The 25,683-nt window shown below is 39.7% G+C and overlaps 1 protein-coding gene across 21 annotated transcripts in view; it reads right to left on the bottom strand.

Annotated features, from left to right (window-relative positions):
* DTNA (dystrobrevin alpha) overlaps positions 1-25,683 on the bottom strand; it is a 221,221-nt gene that overhangs the window by 93,940 nt on the left and 101,598 nt on the right. For all 21 annotated transcript variants that reach the window (XM_085221029.1, XM_085221028.1, XM_085221030.1 and 18 more), the window contains 2 exons: positions 11,920-11,987; positions 3,819-3,899 (listed from right to left, as the gene is read on the bottom strand). In XM_085221029.1, coding sequence (XP_085077155.1) covers positions 3,819-3,899; positions 11,920-11,986 — 148 coding nt within the window. In that variant the 5' untranslated portion in view covers position 11,987. Of the gene's footprint in view, positions 1-3,818; positions 3,900-11,919; positions 11,988-25,683 lie in introns of those variants that run through there.

The following is a 25,683-nucleotide window of genomic DNA, read 5'->3' as shown; positions in this document are numbered from 1 at the left end:
TCCAAGACTCTTGTAATTCACTTGAAATTATTCATGCCCCCATCTTAAGTTCTTAAGATTTTCTTTTTTTTCTTTTTTTTTTTTTTTTACAGTAGAGGATCTCCATCTTGTGCTGGTCTTTATGATTAAGAGAAGACCACTGCTATTGTAAGAAGATGTGCAAACTAATAAGCAAGTAGCACCTAATCATCTCTTTCTATACTGAACATTATCTAGAGTTTGTCTTTTCATTACTTCTATGCTTAGAAATTGTCATCAGAAATAGGTAAGCACAAAATGAATTTATATTCATATTGCAGTAGTAAAGCTTCCCAGCTTTCAGAATGCACACATGCAGAATTTTGTAGGTCTCTTATTTTTGGATGTTATATGTTTGCATCTCACATTTGGGTACTAGCAGGTTCAGAGGTATGCCCCAATAATTTGTCAATGTTATTGTTATTTATTGATAGCATCAACACAGGAAAAAAGAATACTTAAATCTGAAGGAAGCTCTCCTTAAAAAACAGCACTGCATTTTTTTCATATTTATGCACATATTTTCTTACTGCTATGAAGAATTTGTTGCTTCTCTGAAGAACGAAGTTGGACTGGATTCAATTCTGTTCTGTTTGACAAATAACAGCAATGACTGATATTGATTTTTTTCTCACACTGCTGATTTTATTTAAACTGGCTGTTGGTTTAAGTGCTCAGACAGATTTTTATGGAAGGAATATTCTTCACTTCTTTTCCTAAAGTTTTATAGAATACGTACAGTTTTGAAGGATGTTTTTAAAATATCTTTAGAGGTATCTTCCTCTTGAGAAAGTGAAATAATTCAATGGTATGATTAATTTGATCAACAAGTGCTAGTATTCAGAGCACAACATATGCAGTGGTGTTCTGGTAAATGGTGGTAAACTACCACCTTCTCTATAACTTTAGGCCACATGATTTGAATAGCTTAAGGAGAAATACTGCAGAGAACAGCTCTGAGATTGCCAATGCACCTTAACCCGTTACACAGTACTCACATCACCAGTAAAACCCACCCTAATGACGTAGGTTTCAGCAAAATACTCTTTGATAGTGAGAAGACTTCACAGTGGATGGCAGGGAGATGACCCTCTGAGTGTGCCTGCTTTAGAGGATGCAGAAACGAGCACTGCATTGTTTGTGATAAGCACAGCCACCTGATATCCTAGGACTGTCACACAGTGTTCCATACTAATGCGCACCTCAGGGTAAAAAAAAAAACCTGTGTTAATAAAACCTCTGCTTTTCTTGGAAGAGCCACTTCTGGCACTTTGAACAGCTCTTTGCTTCCATCCTCATACATCTCCAGCCTGCAGCCAAGAGCAGCTCTCTGCAATTTATTAAATTAGTTCTTTAAAAGAACCCCTTACACATACTTTTTTCCAAGCAATTCTTTTTCCCAGTGAGTCTGGGCCACAGTGACTGAGCAAGAAGCTGGTCAAGGCAGGGCAGGAGAGCACAGCTGAAAGAAGATAAAGATGGCTTGGGTGACAGAAGGTGACATGCACAAGAGTAGAGTGCGACTGCCTTTGAGCTTTTCCTTCTTATATTCTCTTGTATATAAAAGAGTTCAGATACAACAAAGTTTTTTCCCTAGGTCACTTTTTTTTCTCCCAATCTTAGTACTGAGTAGAGCTTAATGACGATTTCTGTAGGAAACAAGAGTCACTAACATGAGTCAGAGGTCAGACATTAACCATTTCAGACCAGTGCAGGTTCTGTGCTCTATGTTTAGAAGCTCTGCATTGGACCACCACTGCACAGTGAATGAGTGAGTCCTCTTCTTACCAGTGAGAGAAAGCTATGTGGGAGAGCAGCAGTCAGACAGAAATGAGAAGAAAATTGTACTTTATGGTGAAAATATATGCTCAATTCAGCCTGATCTAGAGCAAGACAAATTATTGGTAATTCCTAGGATGTTTTTGTTTAAGACTTTTTTTTTTTTCCCCAGGAAGGGCTGATACAGTGTGACTCTTGATGTAGGCCACTAAACCACTTATCAATGACAGCCAGAAGGCAACTACTGCCATGAGGGACTCAGTACAGACTGGTCAACTGAAGGCTGTGTGCATTGGTTCTCTAATATTCGATGTCAGAGGGAAATTCTTTACAGAGAGAGTGGTGAGGTGCTGGAACAGGGTGCCCAGAGAGGTTGTGGATGCCCCGTCCCTGGAGGTGTTCAAGGCCAGGTTGGATGGGACCCTGGGCAGCCTGGTCTAGTATTGAATAGGGAGTTTGGTGGCCCTGCATGTGGCAGGTGGGTTGGAGATTCATGATCCTTGAGATCCCTTTCAACCCTGGCCATTCTGTGTGATTCTGTAATTCTAATACAAAGAACAAAAAGAATAGTTCCACAGAAGCAGTTCACACTTAGAAGGAATAAAGTTGAGATTAACAACCAATATTATTAGCCAGTCAGCCACACCCAACAATGTTGCTATCTCATTCTTAAGCCTTTTCATTTTCTCTGCATACAGTTACCAAAGCAATTAGTGCTGCATCTTTGCTATCAGTGTCAACTTAATTAGATATTTTGGTCACTTCAGATTATTGAACTGTTACTATGAAAACGAAGTGGAAATTTCATCCTTTTAAACACAAAATCTAAAAAAAAAAATTAAAAACGAACAACTGAACACAGCATAATAGTGTCTTTCAATGCACTGTCTCCTGAATGGGTAGCTGCTGTGTAGGTACTAAGCCCCTCCTAAGTTTTGTGTCTGGCAGTCTGCTTGCAAAATGGTACTAATCTGTCAACTCATACTTCAGCTAACTACAAATTCAAAATATGAGAAACATACTGCAGAAGTGACGGAAAGACTAACTAGTTAATAATCTACTAAACACTCTCAAAAGACTTTTCTGTCACAGCTTTGTCCCTGTAGTGTGTATGGACAGCATGAATTAAACATTTCTGTAAAACAGACAGGTATAACCTCAAAACCTGGAACTCCCTTCCAAGGGGTTAATCCCTATCAACAGAACACTTCTTAATGCATTTATCACTGTGCATAGCACAAGCGCAGCCAGGCTGTCATTCTAGTTTAGATATGAACACCAAAAAACCTGCTCTCCCTGCATTCGTCCTCCTCCTTCTGTTTCTGCCAACAAGATCTTCCACAGGTAGGATGGGTTTCATTAAACTTAGTGTAGAAAGATTCAGTGTAACACATAAACCAAAACTCATCATTCTACATATTTGAACAATATTTTAGATGGAGAATAAATGATACAATCCGTAACAGGTTTTATATGCATTGAAATCCATTAAAGTTTATAGCTTTTCTCATGAATGTGCTAATAGAAATTGAAACAGTAAAGGAAGAGAGACTAGATCTCAGAAAAAATGCTAAAAAGATCACTAATCAAGTGGGTAACTTCTCGGGAATTAGAAGTTCTGGAAAAAACAGGGCTGACTAATACTGCACATACTTTGCTGCACCCCAGACAAGGAACAGAATCACCTTTATTCCATCACAGAGTTGCTATCACGCTTAATTTGCATGACTGCTCAAACCCCCAAGTATTACTTAAAAGAAAACTGGAGAACACAGTTAGCATTCATGTTAATTAAAGCTGCAGCCTGCATGAAGACCAGTGCTTCTGTGACTGAATCATGGGCATGTGAGAGACAAGCTCCTTATATAAACAGGCCAGTATTTGAAATCTTCCCAGGCACTCTGATTGGTGTCTTTTGCCATGCCAGGTCCAACAACCCCTTTTGGGACTGATCTGAAAGACAGACTGTAATGTAATGGAAATATACTACCAATAGTATAGGAAAGTGCTGACATACTTACAGTTGCATTTTTTCTGAACAAATCTAAGTTTACATGCTGTTCGGTAGGTGGACAAACGAATGCGATCCAGATCTTGAGCCCCTAGTGGAAGAGAATAACAGCAACATTTGTATGGAATATGACCTATCTTTCATAACAGGGAAAGCAGAGAATACAAAGAACACAGCAGTTGACTCATAAATTATTTCCAAGGCTATCTCGTTTGAAGGGAGGGTAGTGAGGGGTGGGCAAGAAGAGGTAGGTGTTAAAAGACTTTTGTGAGGGAAGGCAAGAAGTAGTCAGCCTACTGTGTCTGTCACTTTGAAGAACAATCTGGTCAAGCTGCAGGCTAAATGACAACCGCCAGGCTCCAACAGGATGAAAACCTTCATCTAATTTTAATATTTAACAAATAACTTTGGCTGACACGCCAGATCAGAATAAGGTATTGCCAGCAAACCAAATTAGAAACAATATTATGCCGTAAGTAATAGACTGATAGCAACCAGCAGAAGGAAGCAAAAATACTGCAAGGAGTTTGAGGCATCCTCCAATTCATAGATGTGTGTTCTCAGCGCTGGAGATCTCAAATAGTCAGCCCTCTGGCTCACACTGTGTGGTCCTGGCTGTTACAACTTAAAGATTCGGCAAGATTTCCAGAGCAGTTGTCCAGGAGATACAAGTAAAAGCTGACTGGTAGCTATTCCACACACAAAAGCAGCTCAAAGGGACCAAAACAGGGTCAGGATGTGACACACTGCCTTTAGGCATCTTACTGCTGTGTGTCACTCATAACATTTTCAAAGAATCTCAGAAAGGAGATGAGTAGGTTGTTAATTAAATGTTTCTCCTTCTTGGCTGTTATGTCGAACCCAAGAAGTATTGTTGCACAACTACAATATGGCCTATTAAACACAAGGCTGATTATTAATTCCATCACACATTTCAAGGAAATGTTCAATTGAATCTTTGCACATTTTCTTTTTCATGATTTTTTGACCCTAGAATAAAAGACTAAGAACTATCCTGTTCAGATGAGCAGCCTCCTAGGCAGGAAAGGTACCAACCTAAAATAGAGCTTCTTAAGGGACTGTCCACACAAAATGTGTCTACAAGATACACTTAGGCTGTAAGAAAAGTGGAGTGAAATATCACAGAATCATAGAATGGCTTGGGTTGGAAGGGACCCCAAAGGTCACAGAATTCCAACCCTGCCTTCCACAAAAAGGGCCACCAACCTCCAGGTGTGGTACTAGACTAGGTTGCCCCAGGCTCCATCCAAACTGGTCTTGAAAACCTCCAGGGAAGGAGCATCTAGAACCTCTCTAGGCAGCCTGTTCCAGCATCTCACTGCTCTGTGAAGAACTTCTCCCTGACGTCCAGTCTAAACCTTCCACTGAGCTTAAAACCATTCTCCCTTGTCCTATCACTGTCTACCCTTGTAAAAAGTTGATTCCCCTCCTGTTTATAATCACATTTTAAACACCGCAAGGCTGCAATAAGGTCACCCTGCAGACTTCTCCAGGATGAAAATGCTCAGCTCCCTCAGCCTGTCTTCATAGGGAAGGTGCTCTAGCCCTCTGATCATCTTTGTGGCCCTTCTCTGGACTCTCTCCAACAGCTCCCTGTCTTTCCTGTATTGAGGGCATCAGACCCAGACACAGTACCCCAGATGCGGCCTTACGAGGGCAGAGTAGAGGGGGACAATCACCTCCCTCGCCCTTCTAACCACCTCTCTTCTGATGGTGCCCAGGACAACACTGGCCTTTCAGGCTGCAAGAGCACACTGCTGGCTCACGTCCAGTTTTTCATCCTCCAAGACTCCCAGGTCTTTCTCCACAGGGCCACTCTCAAGGAGTTCTTCTCTCAATCCACATATGCATCCGGAATTACTCTGACCCAAGTGCAAAACCTTGCACTTAGCAACGTTGAACCTCATAAGGTTCACATGGGCCCACTATTTTAGTTTGTCGAGGTCTCCCTGGATGGCATCCCTTCTCTCTAACGTGTCACCGCTTGTGTCTTCACCACTCAGCTTGGTGTCACTGGCAAACTTGTTGAGAGTGTACTTGAACCCGCCATCGATGAAGATGCTGAAGAGCACTGGTCCCAAGACAGACCCCTGGGGGATACCGCTCATCACTGGCCTCCACCTGGACATAGTGCTATTCAAAACAAAACTCTGCATACAGCCTTATAACCAATTTCTTGTCTATCGAATAGTCCACCCCTTATATCCATATCTCCAATTTAGAGATAAGCTCTATTTAGAGATGGCCCTATCCAGCTTTCATGTCTTTCCCAAATGTTTTCTTTAGGAAGCATAATGACATTATTTAAACTGGCTGCTCAGCTTCACTGTTGTACATCTAGCCATACTGGCACTATCCATCCACACTCTTTTAAACATCCTAGCACCATTTCAAAGCAAAATGAGACAGCGAGACTCTGGCTTATAGTACTTTCTAGGTTGCACTACTAACAGTAAAACAATGTTGTAGGCAGTAACGTTTTTTTTCCCCTACTATTTGCATACAATTACTTTCTGACTATGTATTTTTGTTGATAAATCCCTGGAACATACTATCTAATTCTGACACAATTCACATTTTACCATAGTCTGAAACTGATTTGTCAAATCACTTCTGTAGAATATTGCTTCTCTTACATGGATAGTGCTGAAAAGTGGAAAGACGTGTGGCAAATACAACTGAATTTCTAACTTGCCAGTGGCTTCTCATTCTCTTTGACTACTGGCATTGTTTCACTGCTTCTTTTGAATGTTCTTCTCTATGTAATACTGCTGACTGTTTGCAAAAACAAAAACAAAAACAAAAAAAATACACTGCAAGCTTTGGTTGCTTTTTCCACACTAGATATGTGCTGGCAGCACAACAACGTTCATTATGAACTCTCCATCAGAGCAGTCTGGATACATATGAGCATGTCAGGTTAGACTAAGGGTAGCCTATTGATTTGACATCCACTGGTGTATTTTGTGAGATAAGACAATCCAGACTCAGACTCTACAGAGTATGATACTAATTCACAAATGTTTGTAATTTGGAACCAGAAAAATGCCTCTTCTGAAGAAAGTCAAACTAAACTACTCTCAATACAGGGAAAAGCACAGACCACCTCAGATTTGAAGTGAGGGTAAGCTCCTCCTTGTTAAGGGCAAGTTTCCTACTTAAAAAGAAATGAAGAATTTCTTTTGTTATTATCTTGTGTAGTCTTGAGCACAATCTACTTTCTAAAAGCACCATGGAATTTTAACCACAGTCTTGCCAGTATTACCACTAGAAACTAAAACACTAGCAAAGTCCTCTATATCATTCGTTTTCTTCCTCTAAAATTGTAGAGTTTAACTTTTTACCAGAAGTGCATATTTTTTATGGTGGCTTTTTTTTTTTTTTTTTTTTTACAATTTTTAGAAACTCCGTATCATCAAGGGTATGTAGGGCACACTAAGTACATATTTACTATTAAACATGGACTGTGTAGGCTTGCATACAGCTGAAGAAACTTAAAAGCAACAACAGTAGGACAAGCTGCTGTTGTACTGAAGCACACCCTTCATACTAATGCAGGAATTGAAGATACCCTCAACATGCAAAATTGAGCATTTTCTGAATGTGGAGATTTCTTTATATGTTATAATATATTATAATATCCCCAATACAATCAGTCTAAGAGAGCTGGGGCTTTTCAGCCTAGTAAAGAGACAGTTCCAAGGGGATCTCATAGCAGCCTTCCAGTACTTGAACAAGACCTACAGGAAAGCTAGGGAGGGACTTTTTATAAGGGCAAGTTATCAACAGCATGAGGGGAAATTGCTACTATAACAATCAGAAAGATCAACACGATAGAAGGGTGATACAAGAAACGCAATGACTGAGGGATTCATGCAACAGAAAGGTGTTAGAAGGAAAGGAAAAGGGACTGCTCACCAAAGATCTAGGCTCAGAAGGGAAAACTCAACAAAGGAGGGACATCCAGAAAGAGAACCTTCTCTAGGTGGCAGTCAGACCTTAAATGGGGTTTAAGAGAGGTGCAGCTAGGCTCCACCCCTTCGAGTCAGACAGGAGAATTGCCTTCACCTGTGCTCCCAGGGCTGACTGGGTCCTTTCCCCAGGTGCTCAATCAGTGATTCAGGGGTTCAGGCCATGATTCAACAGTTATCCTACAGTTACAAACTTGAAGAGGGTAGACTTAGACTGGATATTAGGAAGAAATTCTATTGTGAGGGCACTGAGACTCTAGAACAGGTTGTCCAGGGAGAATGTGGATGCTCCCTCCCAGGAGACGTTAAAACCAGGCTGGATAGGGCTATGAGCAACCTGGTCTAGAGAGAGGTGTCCTTGCTCATAGTAGGGAGCAAAAAAGTACAGCTGGATCCTGTATTTTGGTTACAAAAGCCTCATGCATTGCTATAGCTTGGAGTAGAGAGGCTGGAAAGCTGCAGGGAGGAGAAAGGATATGGAGGTGTCAGTTGGCAGCCAGCTGAACATGAGCCATCAGTGTGTTCAGGTGGCCAAGAAGGCCACTGGCATCCTGTCTTATATCAGAAATAGTAACAGCCAGCAGGACCAGGAAGGTGACTGTCCCTTCCTACTTGGCACTGGTGAGGGCACACTTCAAGTACTGTGCTCAGTTCTGAGCCGTGTATTACAATAAAGACATTAAGGCCCTAAAGTGTGTCCAAAGGAGGGCAACAAAGCTGTGAAGTGTCTGGAACACAAGTCTTATGGTGAGTGGCTGAGGGAAGTGGGATTGCTCAATTTGGAGGAGGCTCAGGGGAGACAATGACCTGAAAGGAAATTGTATTGAGGTGGTAGTCAGCTTCTTTTCCCACGTAACTGTGACAGAACAAGAGATAATGGCCTAAAATTTCATCAGGGGAGGTTTAGGTTGGATATTTGGAAAAATTTATTCTCAGAAGAAGTGATGAGGTATTGGAACAGGCTACCCAGGGAGGTGGTGGGATTTCTATCCCTGGAGGTATAAAAGGGTGATGTCGCACTGAGTGATGTGGTCTAGAGCAGTCACAGGCATAGGCCGATGGTTGGACTAGACAATGTTACTGGTCTTTCCAACCTTAATGATTTTATGATTCTACGGTCAAAACTAATGGATACAGTGGAATGGGCCAAGCCTGTTCTCAACAGGCTAGCTGAATGAAAAGTCTTTATTTTGCAGAGCTCAGTGCTGCAGACATACGCCATTCAGTGCGCCTGAGCTCATCCCTGGAGAACAGTACTGACCACATTTGATTTACCAGGACAGCACTGGCCTTTCAGAGTGCACAGTTGCTCTCTTAATGCTTTTCTTCATTAAGCCCTTGCCTTTAAATTCAGAGAACCAAAGTCTTGATACACAGGGCAGAAAGGGCAACCAGCTCTTAGTGCTAACTTGATGAAATATTTTGAGGAATAAATATTCACAAAAATCCATTTTCTATATTTCCATATTTCGAGGGACAAATAATAGGAATCCTAACCACCAAATAAAACTTTGGTAGATCTAGCAAGAGGGTGCCAGTCTCAAACTTTGTACCTGATACAAATTTCCCATGAAATGGTGGATTGTAAGAGAAGTAGGAGGAGCATTGTTAGAACAACACATCCATGACACACAGTTCTGCAGGGAACACAAAGCTTAACTAGACATTAAAAAAAATATATTGAAGTGGTATCTGAAGTACATGAAATCCTGTACTGGGTCTGGCTAGGATAGAGCTGACTTTCTTTAGAGAAGTGTGCGTGGCGCTGTATTTTTGACTTGTGACTCAAACGGTGTTGATAATATACCAGTGTTTTAGCTATTGCTTGCACACCACCTAGGTTCTCTTTTTTCCTTTCTCAGTCTTCTGCACTGTGGTGCATCACTTGAAATAGAGATGCCTTGTCTTTCCTGACAGCAGCTTCTAGCATTTTGCTGGGGCCTTTTATGTCTACAAAGACGCTCTATACAGAGCCCCTGGTGGGGTGAGAGGATCTCTGGATCTGAGGGCACACAGATGGACACTGGGAGGGTCTACAGATTTGAGGACAAACAGACATTGTGGCTAAACCAGAGACTCAACTCTTGACTATTGGTGAGGGACAAAGAAGTTCCCCATGAGTAGCATGGAGGGAAGCAGGAGGGAAAACCATGGCAAGCAGCCTGCTCCTCAGTGGGGCAGATATAAGGACATGGAAGGGAAGAGAAATATCCTAGAAGAGGCAAAAACCACCTCATCTCTGAATAAGCTGTGGAACATGTGAGATGCTTATGGCCACGATCCAGGAGAGCAGCTGCTACTCAAATGCTGGGTCAGTGGGGCCAGTGGTCTGGAACTGGAGGGCAGGGAAACTCAGCAGCTGGGATCCCTCACTAGGGCCCACCTAACCCACAAAATAAGGGCCAGATGTCTAAAGCCTCTGGAGGCAGCTCATGTCAAGCATGAAGGCGATTGCTTTCAAAAACAATGTAAACTACCAAGGGCAGTGGACCATGCTGAAGAAAGTATCTGAGGGAATTAGCAGTGGTGGACAGGGTCTATAGCAATCTGGACAACAGGACACCAAAGATCCAGATGCTGTACAATGCACACAATCCATGTGGTGGAGGCTGGTATGCAACACACCAGAGTTATACGTCTATACTTTCATGACAACTGGCTGCTCGGACAGACATCAAGGCACCAACCACACAAAGACTGTCCTCCCAACTTCATGGATTCAAAGAGAATCTCTCTTCCTCATTCATCCTATGGGCCTGCATCTCGGCTGGGAAGGACTGTCCCAAGAGGTTCAATGACTCAAATTGAGTACCAAGAGCATTTCTTCCTTCTTATCACTACACAGTATGGAAGGAGATAAAGTCCCCACAATACATTCTCCACAGTGCATGTAGAGAACTGGCTGGGAAAGATGGCATGGGTTGTTCTTTCCTTGGGAAAAGGCAAATACATTTGTGGGTTTGCTTTCACCAGAGGATTCAGGCAAACTTGGTGGGTAATGTGTGTGAAGATGGTGAAACCCAGTGCGTACCCTAAGGAAGTTTAACCTTGGGGGGAAATAACCCATGATTTGAGTTCTAAGCATCATAATTATGCCCAAATTGTATATCATTGTTGCATGCTATCCTTCTATGTCAAAATACTACAGCAGGAATCACCTAAAACAACAGACGATGAGCCTTGTAAGGAACTGGGCATGTGCAGTAGTGATCCAATCTAAGCTAGTTTCAGCACACAACACAACTCGCTGCCTATCCTGTCCTTAGTGACCACCACAACAGATGGTGCTCAAGTTATGGTTAAAATTAACTGAACAAATTTCTACAGACATTCGAATGGATATTTTATGGACAGTTGATGGGAATGGCTCTTAGACTAAAGGAATTGTATTTGCATATGTGCTAAAGAGCTGGGAGAATGGTGGATCATATAAGATGGGAGCATGATGCAAGTGATACGGATTATACTGGGTCTGGCTGAGATGGAGTTAGCTTTCATAGCAGCCTGCACAGTGCTGTATTTTTATTTTTGGCTAGAACAGCGTCAACAATACATTGGTGTTTCTCAGTTATTGCTGAGCAGTACATCAAGGTGCTCTTACTTTACCACTGTGCCCCCACAGTGAGTAGACTTGGAGTAAGCAAGAAGCTGGGAGGGGAAACAGTCAGGATTGCTGACCTGTAATAACCAGAAGGGTAGTCAGCATCATATAACATCATGCTCAGCAATAAAAATAAGAAGAAGGGGATGAGGAGTTTTGTCTTCCAAGGTGGGCACTCTTCAGAGACTGGCTGGGCACTGGTCTGCTTTTGGAAACATCTGCGCCCCTCAATTCCCTTTCACTGCTACCTGTGTATTTCAGCATATTTGTCTCAAGAAGGCATTAATTTAAATAATATAGTGTAATGTAGAAAAAATACAAAAGCCAGTATAGGAAATTAATTTCTCCTGATATTTGGTTAAATCAGCCCATTTTCCTATAGTTTTGTTTTCACAATATTAAACTGTTTGTGAAACAAAGGTATCAGTTACTTGAGATGGAAAGGTTACATAAATTTTACTGACATTGCATTGCAAGTGGCTTGGTCTAATGCAGTGAAATTTCTAGGAAGTACTTACGCATTTCTGCAAACAGCTGCCTTCTTTCTGCCATGGTATTTCCTCTTTTCCCGCAATCTTCAATCATTCTGGAAGACAAAATCATTTGAAAAGTCTAAGTATTATTCCCAGACAGAACATTCACATTTAAATATCCATAATCGATCCCGGAGAACCTTTGTGGAGGACTGGTGCTCCACATGTATTCAGTGCCTTTTGCCAGCCTCTTTGTGGTATGGTTTGGGGGAAAGCTGGTCCCAAAATTGCCCTCCATTCCCTAGATTCTGCTTTCAAGCATTTGTTTTCCCCCTCTCTATCTCCCAAAGGCAATGTTCAGTTTTTCCGCTTGATGTAACTAACTGACTTACATAACACAAGCTCTGAAATTCAGTTTAGGTTTTCTTAAATAAGGAATCTTCAGTTTAAATTATATAAGAGAGAAGAAATCATAAAAGATTCAGAAATTAGTTTATAGCTTAGAAAATGCTTTTCTAGCCAGTTCTTGGTGGAAGAGAGAAAAAAAATCACACAACAAAATCCATACTCCACAACATAACACCTCTATTTACTCAAGCAAATACACTCCAGATATTCATTCAAACTCAGGACAGTATGTTTCTGATTAAATGAATTCCAGAAAAAGGCTCAGAAGTAAGAATATTTTGTCCTTCAGTCTTCAGAATATTATTAAGAACAGTACTGCTGGATAGAGAATAGAGAAAAACTACAGCTTCCTTCACAGCTGACATTCAAACTGTAAAAGACTAAGGCCTCCAGAATAAAGATAAACATCTTTAGCATCACTTAAAAAAATGGAATCTGTGTCAGCTTCACTACTTCCTATGGATAATCACTCAAGCCTGGTTTGGGCTTCTGACCTGCATTTTAATTTACATCCTTATTTCAACTAGATCGTATCAAATAACATTGGGCCATGTGGGATAGAAAGGAGATACTATGTAGAGGAACAGAATCCAAAATAGTCTGCTGTTTTCAATAGCAAACCCACACATGTATTTAATAGGAAGGATAAAAGTATTAATTGCTGAAGTCTACTATCTGCCTACCAGAGGATCTGGATGGAAGACTAGTTTCCTTTTATTTCTTTGAGAAAGGAAAGCAATGACATAGGAGATTTCTGATTTTTCTTTTTCCCATAATGCACTATTCAAATGAAGTGCTGGTACATTATAGCTACCTTTTCCCAATAGGGAAACCAATTCTCAGAGTATTGATAAAGGTTCCACTAAAGTGCTGTTTGTGGTGGACATTTTGTGATGTGAGTAGCAGTCTCATTACAAAGTGGACAAAGGGCATGGCTGTACAATGTTTACAGGTATATTCAAGTTCACTCATGCTCTAATTTGGCTATGAGTGATACAGATGTGTGAACCATGGCATTAAGCTAGAGCTAATATATCCTGCCTTTCTCTAAAGATAAAAGCCTTCAATATGATGCTTTACTGAAGTGGCCACACAGTCTCTGATCCAGAGCTAGTTTGTGTCTGGCTGGCTGGGAGGTGTCAAGGAAGGCTCACAGCAATCTGCAAAATGAGATAAGATACCCATTCTACATTCCAAGTAACAAGATTGTTTGTGCCTGGACCAGCTTTACATCTCCCATAAAAGATGAAAAATCATGTAATCCCACTAATCTCAGCTCAAGTTCCCCACACCTTTCTCTTTCTAATTGAACTTACAGTAGCAAACAATTTTGCTATGGGAAATTACTAGATCTCCTACAGTAGGTGAGTTAATAAAGGCATTTTAAAAAATAACATTTTTTTATCAGGCAGGACAGTTGAGTGAACACTTCAGAGCAAATACAGTTTTAGATTAACATTTATTATTTGTAGTGTGGTTCACAGAGCATCATCTTTTTTCTTTGACTTTTACTATATTCAGAGTTATTCTACCAACAATATACGTACTGTTCATATTAACTGACAAAGCCTGGGTCATTTTCATTTTGGCACAACAATTACATCATCTTCTTTCAGTTTCCTGATACAATTTATACTTATGAATAATACAGATTCTTCTCCATTGATTAATTTGGCATTTCTTTCCAGAAATGTTCAATACAGTCCATCCAATAATCACTAGATTCAGAAACATTCAAACCTCTGACTTGCTTCAGTGTTTATTAAAAACAAAAAGGGTGCTACTTTATTCATGCTTTCCTTACAATTCCTTGCAGATAAAAGCATTCTTTAGTCACAGCTTTTACATACAGTCTGAGCATTCATTGAGTATGGCTTACCTGTGACCATATTCACCATGTGAAAGAGTTTTCCCAATCAAAACCAAGTGAAAAATGCATTTTTCAAATAATGCTAATTCTACAGCAAAATCTTGTGTTCCTCCAGGAAGCCTTTTGCTAAAGTATTCTTACACAGTGGGGTAAAAATCATCAACTGGTTTTCTCTTTTGTGCAGTTCATCCTTATTTTTATCTCACTGATGGTTATATCTCTTTATATGAAGGGTTCTTTGGGCACGGTCATCATTTTTCAGAATGTCCCCTATCTCCTGAAACACTTTATTCACAGCTGTGAAAACAGGAGCGTATGGAGATTATGAGACTTGACAAGGGCCTCCTCTGAAAGCCTGAGTTACATGTATATAAATACAAGTAACTTTGTAAGACTCTCACTGCAGTAGCTTTTATGCAGATTTCTGAATAGCCTTCATCCAAAATACTCCTAAAATTCTCTCCAGTGGCATATATACCATTAAGCTAACGAGAACATTAGCACTGGCAGTATTACCAGAAATATCTTCTATCCCTCTCCTGCATCTTTCTCTGCTAGAACTAACCAGCCAACCAAATACAGATGATGGTGATCAATACTGTTATTTTTGGGTTTCCTCTGATAGGAATTCTAGAATGTGTCCAAGCCAAGGCTCAACTAATGACACTGGTGTTGTGCATCTTCTTTTTACCCTGTTCACCTTGTTCCAGCTCACAGATATGCTGCTCAGCTCTTTAACTCAGGTTACAGAAACTTGTACTTCAGGATGCTCTCAGCTCAGTTCTTAGAGCTGGCCATGAGCATAACTGACTGTTGTCACGTTCCAGTATTTCTCGTCTGGCTTAAAACAAACGCCAATTCACAAAAAAGAGGTATCTTATGTTCTACAGCGAGAAGGAGCAAATCACAAACTGAAGTTTAACATATTTTACAAAACAGAATAAATTTTTACAAATGTTAATTCTTGTACAATCTTCTCTCAGTACAAGAGATATATTTGTCTTCCCTTGATGCCTTCCACTGTCTTTTTTCCTTCTCTTTTCCCTCTGGGAAAAAGCTCCTCTGTACACAGGGAGAACACCTACTGTGCATCTAATTAAAATTCTTGTCATGGACTAATTAGTGAGGTACTGATTAGCAAGGTATTAAGGCTTCAATACATTACCGGCATTCTAGAGCAGAAATAATTAAGCATAAGGTTTCCAGTTACTGAAAAGGATACCATGAATGTTTCACTTCCACTGGTGCTTTGAGCTGAATGCTTCTATAATGTCAGTAGAGTTGGAGGGAAAACAATCAATAAACAAATGGCTTAGCCCAATTTGAGCTGTTTCAATGACAATTTCATCTTCATGCTTGTTATGCATCACAAGCATAGCTGGTCTATTTTTTAGTATATTTTATTTGTTTATAAAATCTGAGAGAAAATACCATACATACATAAGGTGAGAACTTCATGCCTTACTTTTCTTTCTGCCACTTTGATTTATGAGTAATATAACAACCTCTGTCTCACATAAGTGTTTTTTTGGCTTTAGTATTTCTAGGATAAATAGCTTTTTATTAAATTCTGTTTTAAGTCATCAATTAGTATATTACCAGCTTCTTGAACTTGGCAAAAGCAACACCTGCTACCACTAAACCATTTGCTCCAAAACCCAAGAGGAGCTAACTGCCCGTTTAACTGGAAAAGGAGCTCTCTTCTTGAGAGTTCCATAAATTCAGGAAGAGACTGTAAGAAACTCCTAACGTGACACTCACATACATGCACAGTTTGATGACTCTGAGAAAAGCTACCCCCATTAACACTTTGACAAATCCCTGTGTTGTTTATCAGTGACAGATGAAGTGCCACAGGGAGTCAGGAAGTGTGCCAGCGAGGAAATTTTATACACTGAAATTGATTAATTGTGGCATGGAAAATTTATAAACTCCTACGTGATGGCTGTGACGCAGCTGCGCGTTTTTACAACCTTGACAGAAGAGGCTCCAAATCCAGATCAGTGACATTCCTGCCCACCTTGTAGACTGGATAGAAGTTGCTCTTTTCATTGCAGCTGGCACAAAAGAAAAAGAAAACATTTCTGTCTGCCTGAGTCTTGTCTACTTCTGATTGGGAATACTCTGGGATGTAACTTCTGGTTGGATGTTTTGCTCCAGAATCTTGGTAAAATCAACAGTGAGTATCCCGAGATCACCTCTGGAAAGAATAACTTCATTTGGTAGAGAATATCAACAGGGCTCAAGCATCTGAGCAGCATGTATTTCCCTGGCATGGAAATATTCAACCCCTGATCTAAAGAGGTACTTCTTAATCTAACATGAAATGTCAAAATACTTCAATTTAAAATTTTGCTTACGTATCTTTGGGAGTTGGAGGCTTTAGGATGAGGATTAGGAGAGAACTGCAGGTTTCTCAATGGCCTTTCTTCATGCTGCTGACAAATCAGATGCTATTTCCTACACTGTTGGTCAGAATTTAAAGACAGGTTTAACTAGACAATAGTATTGCTTTTCAGTAGCACAGGCTTCTTGTCTGTCACTGCTTGGGACAGTTTTATTAAAGTGCTGCTGCTCCTTTTTAGGCATTTTCAGCTCCAGAAATTCCAGTTTATGGAAATGAAAGTACTAAAAAAACTCTAGACAATACCTGAGTTTGAAGCACTGTTCACTTTGGGTTCACAGCAACCTGAAAGAGCAGATTTTAAACCTACAGTTCTTTTCTCCCATCTTCTCCAGACTCAGTCTAGGTAGCTAGGGGTTGCCCATTTAACTAGAGCAGAGTGATGGTTGCTTATTTCAAGGAGAATTTGGACCAGAGGATAGAGAGTTAAAAGGGACAGCGGGCGCCAGCTAGAAGTGTTATTTGCAGTCACCAACCTCAGCAACCTCAGCAATTTTAATAACTAAAATTATCAAAGGCCATTTCAGAGTCCTCTGTCACTTAATGGATTTATCGGTGCCTTACAAACGTCTTGTTCCACATCTTTTAATGAAGCAGGTCCATAATAGGACTTTCACAGCTTTACATTCCAGAATTAATCTTTGGCACTATAATAAAATTGTTCAGTGCTCTTTCCTGAGGCTAGGTATAATTGCATTGCACTTACTGTGCTTGTTTGTATTTTTATCTAGATGAGATTTTTACATTGAAGGAGACAAAATGAAAGCTGCTGCTAGGCTTATATTCAGTGCGAGTCTCTGCACTCTCCATCTTTTTTTTTTGTGTGTGTCATCTTTTTGAAATTTTAATACTATATAAAAAAATCTCTCTTGATTTATTCCTTCAGTAAAATGTGCTGTTCATTTTTAAGAATTTTCCACTGATTTTTTCATCAGTTCCCCTTCAGGAGCTTCAAATTCTTAGAAGGAAACTGCCAAAAATGCTTAATAAGGCACCTACTGCAACCCATTTTTGTAATGCTCAGTATCCAGGGAAGTCTTGAGTGTTACATAGATCTTATTTGCAAGATCTGAAAAACAAACTCTGACAAAGTTCAACAGTATAAGGAGAAAGGGACAATACAGAGGTAGAAAACATGAGAGTCAAAGCATCTGAATTTCATATTTAATACTGTACAGAATGAGAACCATAACAGAGAATGTCATGACTGACAATGTACTTGAGGGAACAAATGAGCCACCAGTCATTTTCCATGTGCACTAGACACTGTCATGTTTAAGAATTCAAAAAGTTATTAATTAGGCCAAAATATATCCAAATACTTTTCTATGGGCGCCTGTAGAGTATAGATTCCAGCTTTTCCCCACAAAACTCACTTCTCTCAACAGAAGAGACCTTTACCACTTGAGACAGGAAAGACATTTAAGCAAGGCAGTCCTTGAGGCTGTCACACACAAGGTGCTCAGATATAATTTTCCAATCACATGCTTTTAGAGTCAGCCTTCTTGGCACTTTAAGAAACTACTCTGTTGGCTGAAACACTGAAGGAAAACCAACGTTCAGTGCTTCAAATATATTTTCACCCTCCGAGAGTAGCGATCCAATAAAATCATTTTGTTCAGCTCCAAAATCTTTTTCTCCAGTGCTTCATTGACATAACTTCTGATAAACAATTCTGATAAAGAGCAACGATTGATTTCAGCTAAATGGTGCAGATTTAAATACAGCTCTTCAAAGTTCTATTCAAATGCTCTCTTCAAATTACATTTAGTCCAAGTTCATTAAATATTTTAAAACAAATTAAGCAGATATTGATTTTCTTTATACTTCACAATGTTTCGGAGCCTTTGTACAGCTGAGGGGTTGTTAGGAATAACTTCTGCTAACAGCCACTTCTTTTTTTTATTACACTAAAAACACATTACAGAAAAAGAACAAACTCTCAAAACTCAGACACAGAAATTGACAATGCGCAACGCCAAATCTGCCTGTCTGATGTGTTAATCTGTTAGTGGAGCTCTGCCATGCCCTCCTCAGGGACCTGGATTTCACTCAAAATGTAGTTTTTCATTCAACATTTGTTTGGCTTTTTTTTTTACTATATTTTTTCTGAAAAATGGGATCAATATTGTATTGATTACCTCTAAACACTCAAGTTTGCAATTCTACTTCTTTCATTCGGTTAGACAAAGAATAGCTTGTAGGGAAAGCCTTAATGAAACTCAGGGGATAAAAAGCTATAAGGACTTTTATCACAGAAAGTATGTAATTGATACACCAATACTTTGGTACGATGGTCTCCTCTCAGTTCTTTTCATCTGCCATTGTAGAGGCACAAAGGAGGCTACAGGATGTCAGATATAATTAAACTCCTTCTTAGTCAAAGATTTCTTTTCAGTTCTTCTTGTGCTGGCATAATTAAACTCAAATTCATTTGAGTAAGCTGTCAGTGATTGTGTTGGGAAGCATTTCCTGGCTTCTGTCAATTTTAATAAGACAAGTTGTCAGTTTTTGCAAATAGGGATTTGACGATTATTTGTTGTAGAACAGTAGGTAGAATTACAAAAAACATCTAAATAAACCAAATATTAGCTGTGGGTGAAGATACATTCCTAGGCAACTGAAGTTATTAAGCTTCACTGCATGCACTGTGAAAATCTTTCACTGAATGTATTGTTGACTAGTCAAATTAGTAAAGAGGGAAGCTGCTGTTTTTTGTCACCATATCTGATCAATAGTTTCAGCATCCAAACTATTTACTGAATAGCCATTGATTTAGAGAAGACGAAACAACCTTATCAGCTAAGAAGAGTTTTCGTTATTCAACTGAGAACGAAGAATTTAAACTTCTTCATCTTTATGCATGAAATAGGCCCCTCTGGACTTTTTCTACTTTCTATTTTTCCAAAACATTGAAACAAATAGATTCATGAAGACGTATTCTCAATTCTATCTCAACAAAACAACATAGCTAAGAAAGAAGATTCTTTAAAGTCATTCCCATGGAAATCCAAGTTCCCAAGAAGACCTAATTTGGGGAAAAGTGTAAAACAAATTACAAATGAAAGACTGATGAGGCACTGATGAAAATCTTCACATTAATTCTTTCATAGAGGTAGCTGTTAATTTGTCTTAAGTATTAATAGCAGGTGCTAGAATAGGAGACTGCCAGTAGGATGGCAATTATTGAATTTATGAGTATATTTGGAAATATTATGCCTTCTAAGCAAAATAAAAGCTTTGATTACTGCATCTTTGTGACTCATGCAGAGAGAAACCAGACCTTTAATGCAAGTAGATTATCCTACGAGCTGATCAGATCAATATCTGAAGGAGATATTTTAGCAATTAGCTATTGTCAGAGAATAAAGACGTGAGATTTTCTCCTTTTTATATGAACATGTCCTTTCTGTGAGTGGCCTGATGACTTCGGTAGAAGTGGTACAACTTCACCATTTTGGTAGCTCAAGACTCTCTTAAAGCAGACACCAACTGGTTGCTTTTAATTCTGCTTTCAAATACCAGACCACATTTAAGGATGCAACTCTAAGTCTTACAGCCTTAGAAGTTACAAGTCTGTGGTGGGAATACAACTGCCATATGTATTGTTTGAATTATTTCATTTGGCAGCCTTAGCTACAACAGTTCAGTCCTCAAGATACTCAGCTAAAATACTAACTATACAAAGACAATGACTGAAATCAGCATTTGTACATTCTTATTCTGTACCGGCCTGCATACTCATGAATAATCTCATAAGCAGTACATCAGTACAATCGTTCTATCCAGAAGAAACATAACAGGTAGCCAGGCAGTACCACGTGTTAAGAGAAGAAATGGCAGAAAAAAAACCAACCCAAGCAATAAGACATCTAAATTTGTTAAAAGATAAGTGATCAGAAATCATAGCCAGATACAAACATTTCTGTTGCCTCCTAACAGTGAACACAAAGGAAAGGAAAACTCAGACAGGCTCCAGCTCAACAAAAGCTGTCTTTAATATGTTCTCATTCAGCAAACCCTTCATACACGTTAGACTTAAAGGATATGCTTGAACTCCATTGTGTTGACTGAGTATTAAATGAAAAGGAATGAACTGCTGAACTGGACTCAAAGATTTTTCTATTTTGTTCTCAATAAACATCTAACAGAAAAAGATGTACTTGGAAATGGCACTTTGAGGAGTCAAAATAACTTTCAATACATGACAGTCTTATACACATGCAGAGAGGTATCTAACAAAGAACATACCTCCACATACCACGTAGAAGTTTACGAGTACCAAGGTCTTTTAGAAAGCACAAGGAATTAAAGAATTAAAGAGAAGAGGATCAAACCCATAGAAATTTTTTCCTCTTTCATCCTCTCCAACATCTGGGTGTATGTTGGGATGCTATTGAGGACACATATAAAAGTGAGCTGTGGAAAAGACCTACATTTTATGTCAGTTTATACATCACTGGTTATTCCTCAAGTATCCCACTACAGAAGGCTAGCATAAGCTTTTCTGTTACAAAACTGCCTTTGACGCAAATATATTCTGTCTTTGCCTCCCAGCAAATTTAGGCCTCCAGTTGCTGAACTACTTTCATGTGGTATTACCAGATCCTTTCTTGTTAGGCTAGATAACTCATTTCAGTGATTAATAAGGTGCAACTATTTATTCAAAGCAGAAATTTCTGTGAAACTAACCATTAGAAAAATAATAAATGTATTTAATATTATGGCAACTTCCATCCTCACAACAAAAAAATAGATATAAGGCGATGGAGGATTGTAATAACTATAAGAAGTAATAACAAAGAAAGACAACAAAACCAACCCCCTCTTATCTCAACAGGTTAAGGATGACACGAAATCTAAACAAACACAAACTAAAAAATGGCTAGTCTGATATGCACTACTAGCTAGTTTATTTTCTCAAATAAAAAACCTAGTACACCAAATTATTTTTAACCTAATTAAAATCTGACATTATTTTATTAGGCAATATCATCATTACAACAGTGTACAGAAGAAAATGAAATACAATATAATTATGTAGCAAATAATCTTAGACATTAAGCCAGAATACACATCTAATGTTTGAAATATGGGTTGCAAAGCTAATGGCTGGTGATGCCTGTAAATGGATAAGCAGAAATATCCTGCTTTGTATGATTCATGGATCCTGTTCTTTCTTAGATACATGTAGTAACACTGTTTGGACCATGCTAAACTTGAGTTACTGCTGTATATACAAAATATGCTTGAAGAGGAACATTTTTAACAAAAGAATATTAATTACATTGTGAAGGAGTATTTAGGCTATAAACACCCCTCCAATGCGGAGTAAACTTTTCAGCTGGTAGAAATACACTTGTAAGCAGACATTCATCTGGAGAAATTTCAGTGTCCTGAAATTACCTCTCATATGGCAAAGGGAGAATGAGAATGTGAAGAAAGCAAAGGGGAGAACAGCAATGCAGAAGAAGAACTGCTCATCAGGCTGGCAGCTACGTTTGCAGGGACTCCTTGTGTGTTTTGAAATCCCCCAACAGCTGTTAAAGAGACTTTCGTTCATGTAAACCAAGTAGATAGCTTCTTAAGAATGCTAATGTAAGGGCAGTCAAAACACACTCCTATGCAAACGTAGCAATGGATGCACAAAATGCAATGGCCATTGTGGAAAACTCAATTTTGTAACACTAACTACAGGTTACTAGAGGTGTCAAAATTGTCAAGATACTGACACACAGCAATTCAGATCTGTACATGCTTCTGTCACACTTCACAGAAGATTAAACTTCCTCAGACTAATATCAGTACAACTAGAAGTTACTCAACAGCCGCATTGGACTTCCCCGTCCCTGTTCTTAGGTCACAGTCACATTCAGAAGTGGGATTTAAAGCCCCAGCAACATACTATTTCTAGCTGAACTGGCTCAAAGAACACCCAGTGGTGCAATTCCAGTCACTGAGCTTCTAGCTACACAAGTGTGATTTCCAAGATCCAATACACTTATGTAGGTATTTTGCAGACTGGTGACCAAAAATGGGTGGCCATCAACTATCAGATAGGCTCACAGATGATGAAGGAAAGAGAAGGCATGATCATGTGAAAAGAAGACTGCCTGCAGCAGTGTGGAGGGTGCTAGGGCCTCCAGCAACTTGCAAGATGCGATGTATTTTGGGAGAGATATACCAATACTAAATGCTAAAAGCAAGTTAATTTTTTATGTGAAATACTTTGGTTCTGCATAGGTATAACATTACAGAAATACTAACAGTAACAGGTACTGATCATTTGTACCTGTATCACCTCAGCAAGACTTGCTGGGGTATTTTGTCTACCACCAGGGATTTACAAATTAGGCCACAAGAGCATGAGGATGGCATGAACCCTCTGGGAGAGAGATAATTTATCCAGGCTTGAACGTTGACCAAAAAATGTATTTGAATTGACTGTGACAAGCAAGAAGCACACTAGTCTGGTGCAGTTAAGACTAGTATGTAGCTACAGAGCCCTTCCACTCCCTGAAGCACCACTCACAACCTCCAATGAGGCTGCCAGCTTCTTGGTGCAATGTCCCAACTGCACATCAAACATCAACCTGTTTACTTCAGAGAACAGAAACTGAGACTGAGGAGAGCTCCATGCTAGTCTGAAGTCTCTCATCACCACCTTGACAAAACCACCTCCAAAGAAACTGCTGAAAGATGCAGCAGATACACTGGTATAGAGGCATTTAGCTTGAAGTAGTTTAAGCAGATTTAAACTAAGCTGCTTAATGATACTTAAAAACAAGAATAAGTGCACCTCAAGTGCCATTTGCTTAATAATCAGATCATGTCTAATATTCTTCTGAGCATTCCACCGACGACAACAACAAAAAAAAAGCAGCAGTGGTCTGTGTTATCAAATGCATCAAATCAGAGCAGGAAGCAAGAGACCTTCTCCCTTGTTTGGCTCTGATTCAACCTCATTCAACTATTACACTCTGGTTTAGGCACCAAGTTGTCTGAAAGCTATTGACAGAGTGGAAGGAGCAAGAAGGAGACACGGGGAAGTAATCAGAGGATGGAGACAGGACAGTCTGATTTCTGGGAAGAGAGTAACATCAAACCTACACAGTTTTGCTTAATGCTGATGAACTGCAAATAAAATAGTTGTATGCTGTTGATGCTGAGAGAGCTGAATTATTAGGTATGATACATAGGGTTTAATTGGGAATAAAATGAGTGATACTTAAACACAGAAACTGTCGTATCTCAGCAGGGGAACTCTGAAGTGAAAGATGTATTAGGCTGGGGCAGTATCTCAAGAAATGTGGAGAATACCCTACAGTCTGGCCTTTAAAATTATCCCAAATAAATCTTTATCATATATATTGTAGGCTCAACTGTATTTTCAGTGAGGTGAAATGGAGACTCTAAAAGTGTTTCATAGAAAGATCCTCAGATGGTATAAAGTAGCAGAGAACCATCGTTCATTCCCCATGTCTATACTCATTTTTTCATCTTACATATTTCATCATTTAGTTTCTGAAACAGTCAGTCTTTAAAAGAGGATAGCTCATTAGCCACATCCTATTCCCTTATTGCTATTTCTGCCTTCACTATTACCTTTCTTTTGTTGCATCTCTCTCAAACAATCCATTTTGGCTCTACTGATTCCTGCCTCTCAGACTTCCCGTGTTGTACCACAAAGTTGTGATGTCCTACAACAAACTGCTTGGTGACAGTCAAGCACTTTGTTCTTGTCTCAGACTGAAGTGTAAACAGAGAGTAAAGGAATGCAAAGAACTACACAGCTGGATTTTGGATTCTGGGCTCATCTTTCATTTCTGCTGAAAGCTCAAAGGCTGAAACATGAAAAGGACTGAAGAATAACCAAGCTTTCCTTATAGCTATGAGAAAGAGGACAATATGCACTATACATGAGCAAAATGCATTAAAATCTCACAAGATGACTATGAGTAGTGCTAGAGCTGTGAAGAAGCTGCTCTTTCCTTCAGAAAAAGGAGCAGGTGAAGCCCCTTGGTACAAGTGACTCCTTACTTGTTCTTCACCTTCTACTAAAAGAAGTTCTGATGGGTCATTTTTAGGACTGGGCTCAATTAACTGCTTGAGCTACATGCAGGAACTGAGTATAATGCAACTTTCTGGAGCAAATTCTACAACTTCACAGATGGCAAACTCCTACGAGGAGAGGGGTATGCTGTCTCGACATTCTGTAAGAGAGTACACCCCATCCTCCCACCTTTGTCTCCAGTGAGAACCTTTGAATCACATAAAGAGGAAAGAAAAACCTGTGTGGTGGGTGGAAAAATACCAGTGAGCCTTGATCTGCCATCACAAAGCATTATCATGATATACTTAGCTTGGAGGAACTAAGGATCAAAGTGGAGACTGGTAGCCAAGTCAACCATTACAGATCAGAGTTGGGTTTCTAGAGGTCTAGGGGAAGGCACAGTTAGAGATGGGGCTCCAGATCAGGAAATGAGTGACTCCTGTGTAGTAGGACCCCAGGCCAGGGTAAGACAAAGCTGTGGCAAAGTCAGTAAAAGAAGTAAAGGCAGAGGAGAACCATGATGACGAAGAAAAAGTAGAAAAGGGAGAGAACGAGTAGGCGTGCTGAATGAACAGTGTAATACAATGAGCAGTGAAGAGCAACAGGTGAGCCTATCTGCTACATGAGGCAAGCAGCCATCTTCTCAACCTGTGTCTTAGTTGTGGGGGCTCACTTTTGCCAACTAGATGGAATAGAACCCGTTGCAGGACTGCAGGGCCTTGCAGAGACTCCTTGAGCCAACCTGGGATTTCTACTGTCCCCTGAGAAAAGCAATTCCAAGCAGAATTCCTCAGGTCTTCCACTGCAAGGTGGTGGAACCTCCCCACAGCATTGTTTTCTTGAGATCCAACTTGGGAAGGGCTGGAGGCGACCTGGAAGGCACAGGAAGCCTGACAACACGCAGCTGAAAATATCTCCAGCACCATCTAAAGGACTGAAAATATTCAAGTCCAACTCAGCTTTTCAGCTAAAAAATTTCCATTTCCAAACCCTAGAGAGACAAAAAAGTATTCTGTTTTCTCAATCCATTACTTATTGACTCAGTTTATCAGTTATTTCAACTCTATTTCAGCT

The sequence above is a fragment of the Meleagris gallopavo genome, chromosome 3 (genome assembly GCF_905368555.1).
Source record: "Meleagris gallopavo chromosome 3, MGAL_WU_HG_1.1, whole genome shotgun sequence".
In the NCBI taxonomy this organism is placed as follows: domain Eukaryota; kingdom Metazoa; phylum Chordata; class Aves; order Galliformes; family Phasianidae; genus Meleagris; species Meleagris gallopavo.
The sequence above is the reverse complement of the archived record's forward strand: the minus strand, read 5'-3'. Positions and strand labels throughout refer to the sequence as shown.